The sequence below is a fragment of the Anser brachyrhynchus genome (genome assembly GCF_964034855.1).
Source record: "Anser brachyrhynchus genome assembly, chromosome: 20".
NCBI lineage: Eukaryota > Metazoa > Chordata > Aves > Anseriformes > Anatidae > Anser > Anser brachyrhynchus.
In genome coordinates this window covers 9,041,274-9,056,403 of record NC_137713.1, presented here as the reverse complement: position 1 = coordinate 9,056,403, position 15,130 = coordinate 9,041,274, and the positions used below count along the sequence as shown (strand labels likewise).

The following is a 15,130-nucleotide window of genomic DNA, read 5'->3' as shown; positions in this document are numbered from 1 at the left end:
GCACGGCGCATCGCCGCCTCTCCTCGCACGCACCTCGCTCTCCAGTTGCATCGCTGTAATCACGCCATATGGTCGGCTTCTTTTTTAAAGAATCTAGCACAAAGCTAACTTCTTAGAGACTTTTCTTTTCAACTAAGCGTAGACAAGCTTGGGAACGAGCTCGGGCTAACCCCGCCACGTCTGCAAAGCCCGGCACATGTGTACCCGCAGTTGTCTGCGATTCCTTAGGCTGTGGGAATTTGTACGGCACGAGCGTGGTTTAGGGGGTGCTGCTAGGGAGGCGAAGACAGCTGCTCTCAGTGAGCCGATCCGATGACAAAAAGGGAGAAAAGAGGCAGACACAGGTCTTTAATGAGGCACTTATAAATGATTTCCCAGGCAGAGCGCTGGCGCTAGCACGGAGAGAGGAGCGGTCTCAGGACACCTCCTGAACTGGAGAAATTTATCTCGAGACCCCAACAGTGGAAAGAGCAGCCAAGCAAAGCACAGCACTTTCTCTCCACCAGAAAAGCAATCAAGCAGCAGGGTTTTGAACTCAGTTTGGAATTTCACAGCCTTTCTAAGTGTAGGATTTTTGCTCAGGCGTCATTCCCACACAAAACCCACTCGGACGGACTTTGCTGCTATTCCTAACCAGCTAGAGCATTAACTGAGAGAGACGAGCAGCCAAGCTGCACATTGCTCAAGCAGGTGTACACAGAAAGGCCATCGGCTTGTTCACTCAAAAATGATGAAATTAGCTCACTGCCAATAAAATTTAGAAGGGAATGTACCAGAAAACAGCCTGGCTTATTCCACCAAGAGAGCAATTACTGTTATTGCTTTACAGACTGGATCCGTACCAGGGGATTAGCCGCTCCAAGGACAGCAGCCTGTACAAGGAACACAATGAAGATGATGCTGCGTGTGCGTAACTCAAGAAATCTACTCACAGGACATCACCTGAGCAGCCACAGGGGTGCCGAGCGGCCATGCCTCTAACAGTCAGGGGAAAGGAAAGTTAAATCACAAGGAGAGCGCCTCGTTCAATGCCAGCTTTTTTGCCTGGCCTGGCAGCTGATGAGCTGTGCAGCTCCTACCTGTGTTCTGCTGCATTACCAGCAGCACTTCAGACACCCACATGCCACCAGCTCAAGCTTAAACCATCCTTGAATTCAAGCCAGGGGTGCATTTCTGCAGCTGGAAGACAAGTCAGGAACACCACGGTGCCTTCGCACACCTTCCCCAGCCCGAGCGGCTTTGTGCATTCATTAGCTCAGTGCATTTCCAGGAATCCCAAGCGTGGTGTGGAGCGTGGCAGGTGGCTGGTCCTTGGAGGCAGCGCTGAGCAGAGCAGGAGCCAGAGCTTCGCAGCATCTGCAGACCCTGCCCACGTCACTCAACAGTATCGTGGGTGAGGAAAGGCTGCTAATTCCAGCTGTCCTGTTTTTCAACCGTAGCATGAAACCTATGTGAATACCAGTCGGCATTGGCAGGGTATTAAGCATTTGCTGTTGCTGAGAGTTTGATCGATTTTTTGAAATACACAAAGTGCTGCTCTGGGCTCTCAGGTAAGGTCACTGCCAAACCGCAGCGTTGCACAGCCTTGTGTGTTGGAACGAGCCCCAGCACTGCCAGAACTTTATTTTTATTTCTTAACACTATCACACAAATCCTTACCAGCCCTGGGGAGTCACGGAAAACTTAGACAAAAAGGGAACTGCCATCTAAAAGTGACGAGACTTCCTGGTACCAGCCTGGCCAGCCCACAGGCTGCCCTGCTGCACTTCCCTATTAATGTATGACAATGTAAACAGAAGTAGACCCTACCAAAACAGAACTTTCTCCTTCCTACTTTCCCTTTCTACCACAAAGTACTTGAACTACCCAAAACACAAACCCCTTTTGCTGAGTGCAAGTTAGGCTATTGCAACAGCTCACGCCAGCTAGGGCTGTAAAAGGAAACAAAAGCCAGGAAACTGAGCTGTGCTCTGCTCTGTAAAGGAAGATGGAGCCACGCTGCTCAAACACACGTGGGAGCTGCTGCCCAGGCCTCCCCTCCACCCCAGCACGTCGGTTCGTTAATCATTCTGACAAATTACGTCCTCCCTATAAGAGAGCTGCCAAGTCCTAGGACAAGATCTCATGGCCAGCCCAGGGCTCCACGCACCCATGCCATATGTACACAAAGGTTAAGGATTAACCAAAGTCTGTCCAAACACTGCTAGTGCAGTGTCATACAGTGAAATAAAACTACCACTTTTCACTTAAAATCCTGAACTCCAACGGATCTTGGTGCCAGTGCAGGTAAGTTGAGGCCAGTGCCTCACAAGGCTGAGGCAGGAGGTCCTTCCTCAGCCTGAAAGGGGAGGCATTTTAATCAATACATGCAGAAATTCAGGCAAAACCCCAAGAGCTCACGCTCTCATTAAGCGAACACTCACGCTGCAGACGAATAAGTAACACACGTCCTGCCCAGAGGTTTCTCTTTGCAAGAGCTCCCCGCCTGCAGCCATACAAGCCGCTTTCTCATGCCCTGTCTGAAGCTAGCCCTGAGGGAAGAGCGCAGAAATGTGACAAGGGACATGCAACAGCGAGGGGAGGTACTCGGGTAGCTCCTTATCAGCATGCTGAGAGGCTCATTTTTGCAGTAACCAGCTCTCCTGGAAGACAGCAGAGTTAAGCCACTGTTAATTGAACCACGGGGATGGTACCAGCACGAAGGCAAGCAACGCGAAGAACCATGACAACAACGCAGTCGTACCTTCCTTTTGAACCCTCCGTCAGACTCACCTGAAAACCAGACATTTCAGGGGCCTTCTGCAGCATCCCCAGGACCCCAGGGGAACTACAGGAGAGGTAAAGACCAACATCTCTTAATTGCCAAACAAACCTGCGTACAGCCCCAGGGCTGCGCTCTGCTGAAACACAGCTTGGAGTCATTGCTTCAGCCGCTTCTTTCTGCGGCCACACACACCCCCGTGCCCACATTGCTCAGCCCATGCACCTCCCCTGGAGGTCGCACAACGGACTGACTGTACGCAGAGCCACGCGACGCAGGATCTGCTGGGCTGTTTGAGTTCTGCCTAATCTAATAAAATAGGTATTTGAGAGCAGATTAACACTGAGTCATCTACTTTATTCCAAATATCTGGCTTAAACAGCTAAGTATCCAATTCGATTTGTACACAAACAGGCACTATTTGCAGAAAATCCAAAGGATCTATTTGCAGCGGATGTCTAATCCCTTCCTTGTGAGAAAACACACACGGTCCCTCCAGGTACCACCCTGGCCACCCCTGAGCACACAGTAAGCTCCCATTCCCAGTATCTCTGTCTTACTGGTCTGGAAGATTCACATCTGAACCAACCCTCTCTTATGCCACTTCAGAACATCGTCAGATGATTTCAGATGATCAGTTTTATGCTTTTATCACACACACTTTGCTAGGACAGAAAATCACCATGCCACCAACCCCCTTTACCCCCTTTTTTAAAAAAAAAAAATGTGTTTTTTCTCAAAACCACACCGTCTCTTAACTGATTTTTTTGTTCAAGGTCTGCATCGAGCCCTTCTAATTTCTGGCACTTTTTTTTTTTTTAAGCAAATACCTCCAAGCATAATACTCTGCAATCAGCAATTCTGTGAAATAAGCTATACAGCAATAAATATAGCTCCTGTCATCTTCAGGGAATGTGAATTTAAACGTGAAACCAGACAATCACACCCTAAGTACAGGGCTGAGACATCTTCCTTCATGCTCAATGACTGCATACTCCCCGTCAACTCACAAGCGTACTCATGTCTGCAGATTTATTACCTTAGTAAGAACCAGAGGAAGCAGCATCACAGAGGGAAGCTGCTGCTCCTGCTGCCAGGACAGAGAGGGCAAAAGGCCACAATCCCGCTGGCCAGGATGCCTGTCCCACTTTCACCCCTGACTCACAGGATGACGTGGGCTAAGACCCAGTTCTTTAAGTTGTGTGTGCAAATACTGACCTACATCAGAGCTCCAGGCTCCACAGGTGGTGGCGAAGCATTTGGAGCATCTATAACAGAGGAGGTTTCATGTGTGAATAGCAGTCCTATAATTACAGGAAATTAGAATGACTTATAGCTCGTGCTTGGTAGGAATTCATAAAGCAACTTGGGAACAGTCCCACTGCAGCAGGTAACTACTGCTTAACGGTCCCTGTGAATTAGAGCGCTGGCAGCATGCTAGATCAGACAAACCAATTCCTAAATTCTCTGGGTAGGTTCATCTTTTAAGACTTAGCCATAGCAAAGTTCATCACCATCTTCCTTTGCAACTATTTGAAATCCCCGTGCAGAAAGTATTTCCATTCTCACAAAGAATTCTGCAAACTGAAGCGTTCTGCTGCATCCTCTGGGCCATCTACAACCCAGAGGCTCATAAAAGCACACGTAGCTACTGTGCTGGAAAACAGCAGTGCCACAACGGTCACACCTTGCAGTGGAGAGACCGACTGTATTATGAACCTTGCGTCACAGGCAGCCAAAGTTGACGGATTTTATTATTTCATAGTAAGTATCATGATACATGGAGTTTTCTTACAGGCCTTACTACTGCATGCAAGTTTTGTTTTTTTTTTTAAAGGGCAAATTACTTTCTAGCACCTTTATAAAAAAAGAAGTCAATATCCAGCAGACCCAAAACAAAGGCAGCAAAGTCCCCGTGTTCTAAATATTTTAAGGTTTTTATTGAAACCAATTCACCAACTTAACTGCTTGCAAGGGGGATACTCATATGCAGGACCGGTGCGATAGGTATCTCAGACCAACAGCCCACACTATGTAGCAACGGTCTGATGCCACTAATCCTATAGGTTCTCATCCCAAAATCCATCTATACCAAAGGGAATCTTCCCTTTGATTCCAATGAACATTGGCTCAGGCCTCTAACCATTAATCTGCTCTTGCAGGATTAGTTCGACTGTTCAAGACACGCAGGAACAGATTCTGCCCCAAAGCTGCACCCTCACCTCGACGGGTGTAACTGTAAGTGCACTGATGTTACTGCAGACTCGCGCCAGCCCAGCTGAACAGGATTTGGTTCATTAGATTCAAACCACCATAAGCTGAACATCTGTGGGAAGCAGATTTTCTTTCCCTGCTGTTCTGTGAGGAGCTACAGACAGAGAGCAGGAGGGCGTCTGACCTCCATATGCCTTCAGCGTGTGCTCGCATCTCATTCCGCAATGAGCACACTGAATATTAAGGATTAACTATATCAAATCCTGCTAAGAGCATCTAATGATTAAGACAATTAAAATCGGACTCCCAGTCGTCTCTAGATGTCACCTGTAAAGCTGATTAAATCAAGATTGATTCAGTGCCCTTCTGTATTGCTTGGAATGCATCAAATCACTTCTCCTTGGGAGAGGAAGGCTGCCAAAGGTCCCTTCCCTCCAAAAGAGGGGAAACAGAATGGAGAAGGTGGAACACCACCACCAGGATAAAACAAAAAGAAAAAAAAAACACAGCTAGAAAACCCAGAACAAAACCTACTCCCACCTGCAGGATGGCAGAGTGGCTTATGAAAGGTATGTGTGAACTGAATGTAAGTCCTACACAAATAGTCGATCAACGACCATGCCAGAAAACATTTGGCTTCTGGATATGCAATGGGCATTAGAAGTAAATATGCAAAGTCTCACGAAAGCATCAGTGTCCATGAGGAAGAGGATTTAAACAGAGTTGTGTGACTGACAAGTGGGCCACTGCGAACACCCCATGTTAGTGGTAAGTGAAGGGAGGTAGAAATTGAGTGTGCTCAGATGCAGGGATCGCTTCGCAAAGCTTCTCCGGTGGTTGTTGCAGTGGTTACACCCCAGCTGCGCTGACCATCAGGCACCACACGTCTCCCACCCCAGCAGAGCTGAGCCCCAGCCCCAGCCCCGCTGTGCTCTCCCCAAAGCAGGCGGCCACCAGCATGCTACAACAGCCCGCGCAGCTCTGTGCTGGTCAGGAGGCTCCGAGGTTTCCTGCTGCTGCACAGGAGTTCAGGGCTGCTGGCGGGGGAGCACAGCGTTACATGCTTCACAGGGAGAAACCTTATTGGAGAGGTGGGACAGAAGCTGCGCTGACTGTGAAATAACGTACTGTGAGGCTCTGGCCCCTTCCTGCACTGCAGACACCTGCATTAAGCCATTAAATACACCACTTATAAGAAGGCAACGTTACAGAAGCATTCCATAACCAATTCCCTATCAACCTTCCGAACACCCTGTGCAGCAACCCATTTCTCCGTCCTAAATTAACAAGCCATTAACACTCATTAGCGGCTTCTCTTCCGCGCAGCCCCTGAAAACACACTCCTCAGGTACCTGATGACTCCTCGAGCAGACTGCCTGGGTGTCCGTGGGTGCCGTAGCTGTTACCGCTACCTGCTAAATAACCTGCTGATGCTGCAGCAGTCAGAGGCATCTGATATTAAGGCACACTCCTTGACACGTTGCCCTCCCAGATCCCCTTGGCACTGAAGCTGCTGTGGGCACTACACTGCAGGCCCACTAAGATAAAGCAAGGCCTAATCAAACCTTACAGGCACCGCTGATGCATTTTCAGCAGTGATTGCTGACCTAACTCGAGGAATTGCCATTCATGCTTGCAGCCTGGATTTAATTGAGGGCTCAGATGAGAGCTGACATTGCTGATCACGCCATGAGGCCTGCAGCAAAGTGGCAAAAACAAACGTTTGCTAGAAATAATAGCAGCCTCCAGCCCTGTGGTGTGGGGTCTTTTCTCTCAATTTGCCAGTGTACAACACCCCAAGTTAATATTAATAAAGAACCACAAAGCCTTTGAATAGACAAGAATTAGCTCCTTATGTCTGTGCCAGTCAATCTGCCGCTCCGGACACCACAGTCCCATTTCTTTTGTTTCAGACAAAACAGTAGTTTAGTGTCTTTCATATTTATTTGAGAGTGAGAATTAATGGATCGGTACAAAGGCAGGCAGCCTCAGCAGCCTGTCTTGCAGCTTAATAAAAAAACCTACACTAAAGCTGTGCCAAACCATCAGCAATTACCTAAGAATAACCTGTCCAAGCTTCCTCTTATTACCTAGGTGTGAATTCCTCATTCAAGGACACCTTCCCTTTCTGTTTTATTGCAAAATAAACCTTGAGGCGATAGAAATGACTTCTTATTGCTAAGCCTCCAGACAATTTACACCAACAAAAGCCTGAGAAACTTTAGGGGGCAAACAACTGATTTCCAAGTCAATTTACCAGGACGTTGCTATTAATCCTGCTGCAGATGAATAAAAACATTGAACTAAGATTTCCCGCTGGGGAAGGTAGCAGCAAGGCATGAATCCTACAAAGGAGCTAAGGTGGTGATGAGATTTACACTCCTTTGGCAGAATTCACACACGGGCATAGCTTGTTAAAGATGATGGGGTCTAGATTTATGCAAATAAACTTTTCCATATAGAATTGCTGAGTCTCTGAAACCAGGATCAGCCCTCATAAGACAGCTGCACCTCTAGAAAACAAATCAGAAGACAAGAACTTTTCACCCCTCTCCCAGAAGCCTCAAAGCATGATCCAACCCTGATTAAAAAAAAAAAAAAGCCATCTGGTTTTCATAGGAACCCCCGTATTTGTGAAGAGGTGGGATGGAGCCCACGCAGTCCTGGCTGTCCATCCCTTTCCGTTGGCCTCTTCTCCTTCTGCAGTGTGGGGGGTGATGGATCACATTCAGGTTGACGTGTCAGCTCTAAATATCCCAAACCTCTGATCACACATCCCACCTAGAGCAAGCTCTACAACTGCATCCAGCCACTTCATCAGCAAACCCATCCCAGCTACTGCCCGAATGAAGCAAAGCTTGTCTTCTCAGCACAGCAGCAACTATCGCAGGACGTAATCAGCTCCGGCCGATTTGGAACCTGAAGCCAGGAGCAACTGACTGCCCCGGTAACCAGCACGGCTCAGGCTTACAAAGCCCTCATTGCAACTTATTTAGTTTAATTAGCCTTTAATGGTGCTGCAGTCTGCTTTGATTTTTAGTGGACAAAAGCATCATACAGTGTTTACAAAGTAAAATGTTAAGCCAACAAATACCAACAGTTCTGAGCATTTGTTTCTCATCAGAAATAATGATAATTCTGTAGAGTTTACCCATCACAGCACAGCTTGTAAGCAATAGTACCGAAAAAGTTTTGAAACCCACAGACACGCCCAAATATGATATTTGGGTCACAGATATTTGCATCTGCCCATTCACAAAGACGGGATTAATCTGTAGAATTCAGGATCTAAGCTGGGTTCAGACTGGATGCATTTAAATCTTGCAGAAAATGGAACAGGTTTGGGTTTTTCTGCCTCTAGCAGAGAAGTCCCAGCGCTGCCCAGCTCTGGCTGCATATACTATTTTTTTTCCCACCCCCTACATTTTTGCCAACATTCTGTAACCAAGGAAGAGATTTAAGAACCTTAAAAAGCATTGTAAAATGAATGCCAGAACCATCTGATGGGATAATGCAGCATAAAGAGGAAAGACTTTCTTCTCTAAGTCACTCCAATGTTGCTCCGAGCAGAGAAGAACATGCTGAAATGTGAACGCTTCCCTTCCCAGCAGCTTCACCTGCTCCGCCAGCTGGGAGGGCTGTGGGGACCCATTCGTCACAGCTCCTACTCTCTCTCCACCTCACAGCTCCAGGCAAAAGCAGACTTTTCCAGGAGGGGGGGGAAGATATATGAGCTTTTTAAAGAAACGAGAAATCCAAACGCTATATTGAGCCCTTTACAGTGACCCCCAAAGGTGTGAAGATTTGCACAGAAACTTCTCGTGCACACAGGGCTGAGGGTAGTAACTTACTTTAGCTGAAGCATGGGAAATAAGCCAATGCATTTGCGGGAAATCTTCTCCTGAGACAGCTAGAGATGAATTTTCAGTCTGGTTTTAAGGAAAATAGTCACCACAAAGAAGCAAAATTTATTTTTTCCATTGTTCCAGCTTTTCAGAAGAGAAAGGAAGAGGGATAGTCAGCATGGCCACCGCTCCTTGAACCCAATGTTTTCCAGCAATCCATGCCAGGTGCTTCTCTCCCACTGACTTTCAGTGGAAATGCCCATTCGGCTCTACCTTGCACCAAAAACAATAAATAAATAAGAAATGCTCACACCTACAACCAGCCAGCACACCCAACACAAAATAGCACCACAAAAAGCCCTCCTACCTCGTGGGAGTTTAGAAGTGCCAGGTCAGGTAGGAGACAATTTCCACACTGAGAAAGTTCTAAGAGACAAACTGTGAGCTGATAAGAAACTGGGGATTCTGAATAATAGTTTCCAGAACAAAACTCAAATACACTGAGCCAATTTTTCCCTCACATGCTATAACTATATATATAATTTTTTATTTATTTATTTATTTTTACATCAGATGTGAGTTGCCATGGAAGGGTTTAACAAGGTACATCTCCACTGCCTGGAAAAGGGAGAGAGACAAAAGATGGATGAGAGGCTCTTGACTTTCTACAAAAGAATATGAACAGAGTACTAGGGGAAAGAGAAAGAAGAAATCAAAGCAAGAAATCAAAGCACCTTCGTGTATTCCCCAGTAAGAATAAAAGAAAGTACATAGCACTTCTGCAGCCAAGCCTTACCAGCTTATGGAAAGGTAGGAGTAAGAAAAGGTGAAGCTTTCCAATACTCACTGGCATCTAACAGCTTTCTGACAACTCTTGGGTACAACTGAAGAGTGAATGCCTTCTTTTGATCTGGAAGACAACCCAGGCACGTGGTCTTCTGAGGCAGCCTCATGTTCCCACAGGCAAGAGATGCTGGGAGCCAACTGACTGTACACTGTCGCATTTCAATTCTACACTTTAATAGACCTGTGTTTTCCTTTTGCAATTGTATTTCAAGTTTGAGACTTCTCTTTCCACAAGGTATTAAATCAAGTGGAGCAACCTTGCAGCTCTGCATTTTGTAATCCAAAACACATTGGTTACCTTCCGTCAAGCTGCTTTACTCAGTTGGTCTACCAAACACCTAAGAATGCGGAAAAGTCCCTTTTGGCATACATTTCTGGCAAAAAGCAGGTAAATGGAGAGCCAACACAGGCGTTCAGAAAAATCCAGTACCCTCTGGAGTTTGCGTGCCTCTGGAGGCAAACCCTGACAGCCCCCAGGATGTGCTCTCTACGTGGTGAAATAGTTCACAGACCTCGTGCAAGCGTTCAAGGGCAGCACAGAGCAGAGCCTGTGGTTTCTGCAGGGCTTCTCAAACACTTCACTACACCTTCCTTCATGCAGCTTTTTAAGACCTGATGTACAGTTTGTACCTTTAGGGGATCCTTCTATCCAGCAGCCGTACAGCATATCACAAGGACACATTCATGGGCAGTGACAGGACAAGGAAGTAAAGCAGATAAAGCTCTTGCCAGTATTCTCATTAAACACAAAAGAAAATTATTTTCAGCCTCCCCTTCTCTGCCGTTGTCCCTCCGCATGTTAAAAAGGCCCCAGTGCTGTGACATCAAGGAAAGCACTCGGTGCTGACTGCAGACCTCCAGATGTAGCAGCCCTCAGGCTGCTGTAGTTACCTCCTCCTGAGGATGTTGGCTTACCAGTACTGCCATGAATTAACTGCAGCAAAGCACTGAGAGGCCAAAAGGCTGCCACCTGTAATGCAAAGCAACCTAAAGCTAACGGCACTTTCACTTTTCACAGAAATATCTGCTAAAGTTGGCAGCTGTGGCTGAAAAAGACAAAGAAATCAGGCAAGTATATATCACAAACCTGCAATGAAAAAAATGAAACTGTCTTATCACAGCTAAGTCTTGAACAGTTTGAGCTTCTTTTCTGTTACATGAGAGTTTCATTTCCCAGAATAGGGCATCACACACCAACGAAACTCATGTTCCTGGAATTTGCACTCAAATATGTTTTGAATATTTGCAGGCCAGCAAAACAGAGTGAGGACGGGGCAGAGCTCCATCATCTCATTGTGGCCCAGACCTGATTAATCCCAGGAAGGGTAATGAAAACCAATCTTCCGGGCCATCTACCACCAGACTCTTTGGCTGCAGCTATCCTTGAAGTTTATGTCAGTGCCTGCTATGGTTAGGGTTTTAGCAATGAGGACACGTGGCTCTAAAAGAGAAAGAGATCACTTTGACAGAAAAAAAAAAAAGAGTATTTTTCTCTTAGGGTTCCCCCCACCAAAAGCTGAATCCCGTTACTATCTGTACTGTGCCTGGGCCCCACAGCCAGCACAGATGCTGCCACCCTCAAAGAGAAGTAAACAGGCAAATCAATGAGGTTTTGGGGTGCACCCTTCTCTCATCACTTTAGATTTTTGTTGGAAAGGAGAGGAGCAGGAAGAAGCAAGGGGCTGGCCAGGCCTTCGGAGAGGTTTGCAGGAGGAAGGGTGGTTACAGGCCAGGCATACACACAGCAGGAGCTCTTGGGAAGGATATAAAAACTGGAAGATGATGCTAGGGGTGACACGAGGGTGACACTACAAGCCCTGCCACAGCACACGCTAGATGAACAGCCCCACCGTGCTCTGTTCTCACCTTCCAGGTGGAAATGGCTCCGTGCGGTGACTTCTGGCAGCTCAGCAGCTCCTGCAGAGCCCCCATGCACCATCCCAAGGGGCACAGGACCAACGACCACTCCGACAGCACTAGCAGTGCGGGTGCCTCAAGAGCTGCAGACCACCACCACACCCTCCCTCCTGAAACTTTTCTCCATACACCCAATTTTTCCAGGAAATAAATAATATATATATAAATATATATATATATATTTAGAAGAACACCTCGTGCTAAGGTCAAACAGTTTAGGTCTGGATTTTGCCTGCGCTTGGCTGGCTTTGCTGAATGTCTGTCATGCTGATGGATGGGTGTAGCTGAACAAGGCACAAAGAAGCTGCAGCAAACAAGTGCTGCATTCAGCTTAACGGCTCATCAGACCCCAGCGCTGCTCTCTGTGACAACTCTTGCTGCAACACATGCGCTGTGTTCACTAGGATGCCTCTGTGCAAAGCCTCAGAATGGAAAAGCAGGCCTGGGATCTGTTCCCTCAGCTTTTCTTGTGATAAAAAAAATCAACTGAAGTTAACTCCGCAGTACACGTGCGATTATAAATTCAGCATGAAGTGCCTTGAGAGATTCACTAGTGGTAGCTAAATAGTCACAGTTTATTTCTCAATCACAGCTAGGTTCTAAGAGGGGAAAAAAGGGAAAAAACACAGGAATGGATCTGGGGAAAAGCTTCAGAATAAACAAATAAACATTATCCTAAAAATTTCCATTGTCAGTTTGAGCTTCCCCCTAGCAAACATAGATAAGGAGCTTTTATTATCTTCGATTTGGATGCTAAATTAAGAAATAACTCTAATATAAAAAACCACTAGGACCAAGTCCCCAGCTGAGAAAAAATGGTGATGCTCCACTCCTTACAACACTGTATTACACAAGAGCATCTGGAATTCAGCCCATGATCTCATGTGGTGACTGGCCCCTCAATCAAGACTTTGCAGTACATGCTAAAACAAGTTTAAAAAACTACGTTTTTTTTATTTTAAACAGAATAGGAGATGATGCATGCCCTTATCCATCACTGAAAGAAGAGGAAGCTCAGCTGAAGAAATCCACAAGCAAAGGAGAGCCCCTGACAGGTAATAACAAAGCACAGCCAAGGTTGCTCAGCGGTGAGCAGGGTCTTTGCATGGAAGTCCTCTGAGGTCGTGCCTTAACCAGAGCTCTCAATGGAGGGTGTTCGTGGGACAAGCACGTGTCCCAGCACAAAAGAAAATTAACAGAGGTGGGTTTTTTGTTTGTTTGTTTGAATAACTTATACTTCTGCATTACTCAAAAGAGACAGCACTGTGTGGTGACCCTCACTTTTGCAATATCATTATCACAGACTAATTTGTCATAGCATACTAAAGCAAATAGTCTAGTATTATCCCATATAACAAAAGCTTTTCTACTTCTGCCAAGGGCCATGTATTTTTGGGATAGAAGCAAACAACAAAGTTACCATGGATTTGGGCAGTGGTCTGAATTACTGTGGGACAAGAGCATGATAGATCTCACATGGACACCAGCAACTTTCTCAAAAGGAAAGTTTCCAGTGTAATACACCAAACGTACAAGTGCCTCTTCCTGATGTTTTAACCCCAGAACTAAAAGGAAAGACAATCCCAATTGAAATGAAAATCCTTACACACAAAACTTGCACCTTGAATGTTTTCTAAAATGTACCTAATAAAGAAAACAACCCAGCAGTCAAAGAAGCCAGAAAAAGTGCTAAACAAAATGTACTACGAACTCTTTTGAAGTCAGTTACGCTGCATAACAGCAGTCTGTATAGCTTATGTATACGCTGGATATAGGTAAGTGGATAGTGAAGCACGTGTACGCATGTCTAGGTAAATCATTAACACACACCGGTGCTTCAAATGATTCTGTTGAAACAAAGGCACTAATTTGTGATAATTAGCACAGGACAAATTACCTTAACTGCCTGGTTCTCATTCATGCATTGTCACAGGCCAAAAGAAATGGTTATAGGACAGTGTCTAAGAAGGTCAGGGTGAGGTTCCTGTTTGTCTAATTATTACCAGCTCCTCGTTAATGTGTGTAAAGGCACGCATACACAGTGCCCTCTCTGAATGTTCTGCAGCTGTACAGAGAGCACACCACAGCACAACATCTTGTGAGCAGCTAAAAAACGCTGTCAGCTAAATCTGCCCAAACTTGGGCCAGGGGCTATGCATCTTAGGAATGCCATGCTTCTGGACAGGTCCAATGACTAGAGCAATCACACATATACAAACAAGCAAGACAGGAGGCAGTACCTCTGTCAGCTCTAAACACCAGAGGATCCATCCATCTCACCCACTCCACAACTTGCCCATTTTGCACCATTAGGTGGGAGAGAGAGGCCATTTAATTAACCCCATGCACTTGATTTGATCCATGCTCAAGATCTTACAAAATGAGGAGTTCCACATCCTATTGAACACTGGCACCACTGGGCCTTTGCCTTTAAAGCTGTAATCACCTGGGTCAGCTCACGCCCGGCTGGATCGAGTCCTTACCTTCTTTTGAACCAGTGGTGACAGCAGCTGCAGTCGTCCCCGATGCTCGTCCCACCGGGCTGGAGTGCTTCCCTGCCCTGCCAGGGATTTTAAGTCCACTTGGCTTCAACATATTTGCTGCCTCCTGTATGTCAGACTAGTATCTCCAGGGTTTCAAATGCTGTCCCGGTATCAGCGTTCAGGCTTCTCGATGATGGACTTTCTCTTCCATCGTCACAGACCTGGGGGAAAAGAGAATAAAGAAATCAGAGAATGTGTGGGAGGGTATCAAACAGGCTTCCAGAAAACTGTGCAGCTCTGGTCACATCCCTGTGAGAATCAGGCAAGTGAGCTGATTTTTTTTTTTTAATCCAAAGGGTGATAATTCCCTTTGTCTCCCACTTTAACACTGCATTCTTTTCCTTAACCTCGCAGTCCCACTTTAACCCTGAAGACACAGATCGAAGCGGAAACCTCACAGAACCACTACACAGGTATTTGAATTCTGCTTAGGATTCAAGTGACTAAAATTGTTGACTTGTTTAAGATTCTAGAGTCTCATCCATTAGCTAAGACCTAGTTCTGCTGCTCTGTAAAAGCAGCATCGGAGCCTCAAAGGCACCTTACAACTCCTTGACACCAGACCTTTACTGCATGGCCCCCATTTTCACAAAACTTCAGGGCAGCCTTCCCAAACTGATAGGAGGAAGAGGGAAGAGGCCAGTGTTCGTGACTGGGCTTTCAGCTCCTTTCATTAAGGATAAACCTAAAACCTTGTTACAGAAAGTAAGGATTTAGAAAACAAGCACTTCCCTATGCCATTCCCTTCCCGGTAAGCAAATGGAATAAGACCTCCAAATGCATGTAGCATTAACAAGCACACAGCTCCTCAAACAAAAAGTTGGGTGATGAAAAAAAGGAAAATAAAGGAAGTGACTAGGCTGCTGAAAAATGAAAAAAGAAAAACCACATTCCTAAAAAGGATAAAGAAAAACAATCACAAAATTGAAACTATCAGCAAAAAGGAAGCTAAGGTTCTCTGACTAAGCAGGCTGGGATGCAGACAGAAGAAGGTGGCACAGAAA

The 15,130-nt window shown here is 46.1% G+C and overlaps 1 protein-coding gene and 1 long non-coding RNA gene across 7 annotated transcripts in view; both read right to left on the bottom strand.

Moving 5' to 3' along the window:
• CLIP2 (CAP-Gly domain containing linker protein 2) overlaps positions 1–15,130 on the bottom strand; it is an 81,355-nt gene that overhangs the window by 49,693 nt on the left and 16,532 nt on the right. For all 6 annotated transcript variants that reach the window (XM_080562879.1, XM_080562878.1, XM_080562883.1 and 3 more), the window contains exon 2: positions 14,067–14,287. In XM_080562879.1, coding sequence (XP_080419005.1) covers positions 14,067–14,178 — 112 coding nt within the window. In that variant the 5' untranslated portion in view covers positions 14,179–14,287. The remainder of the gene's footprint in view (positions 1–14,066; positions 14,288–15,130) is intronic.
• Positions 7,964–14,056, bottom strand: LOC308180768. Its single transcript, XR_013941177.1, has 2 exons — positions 8,827–14,056; positions 7,964–8,709 (listed from the first exon to the last, which is right to left on the bottom strand). It is a non-coding gene; the product is annotated as an uncharacterized lncRNA (long non-coding RNA).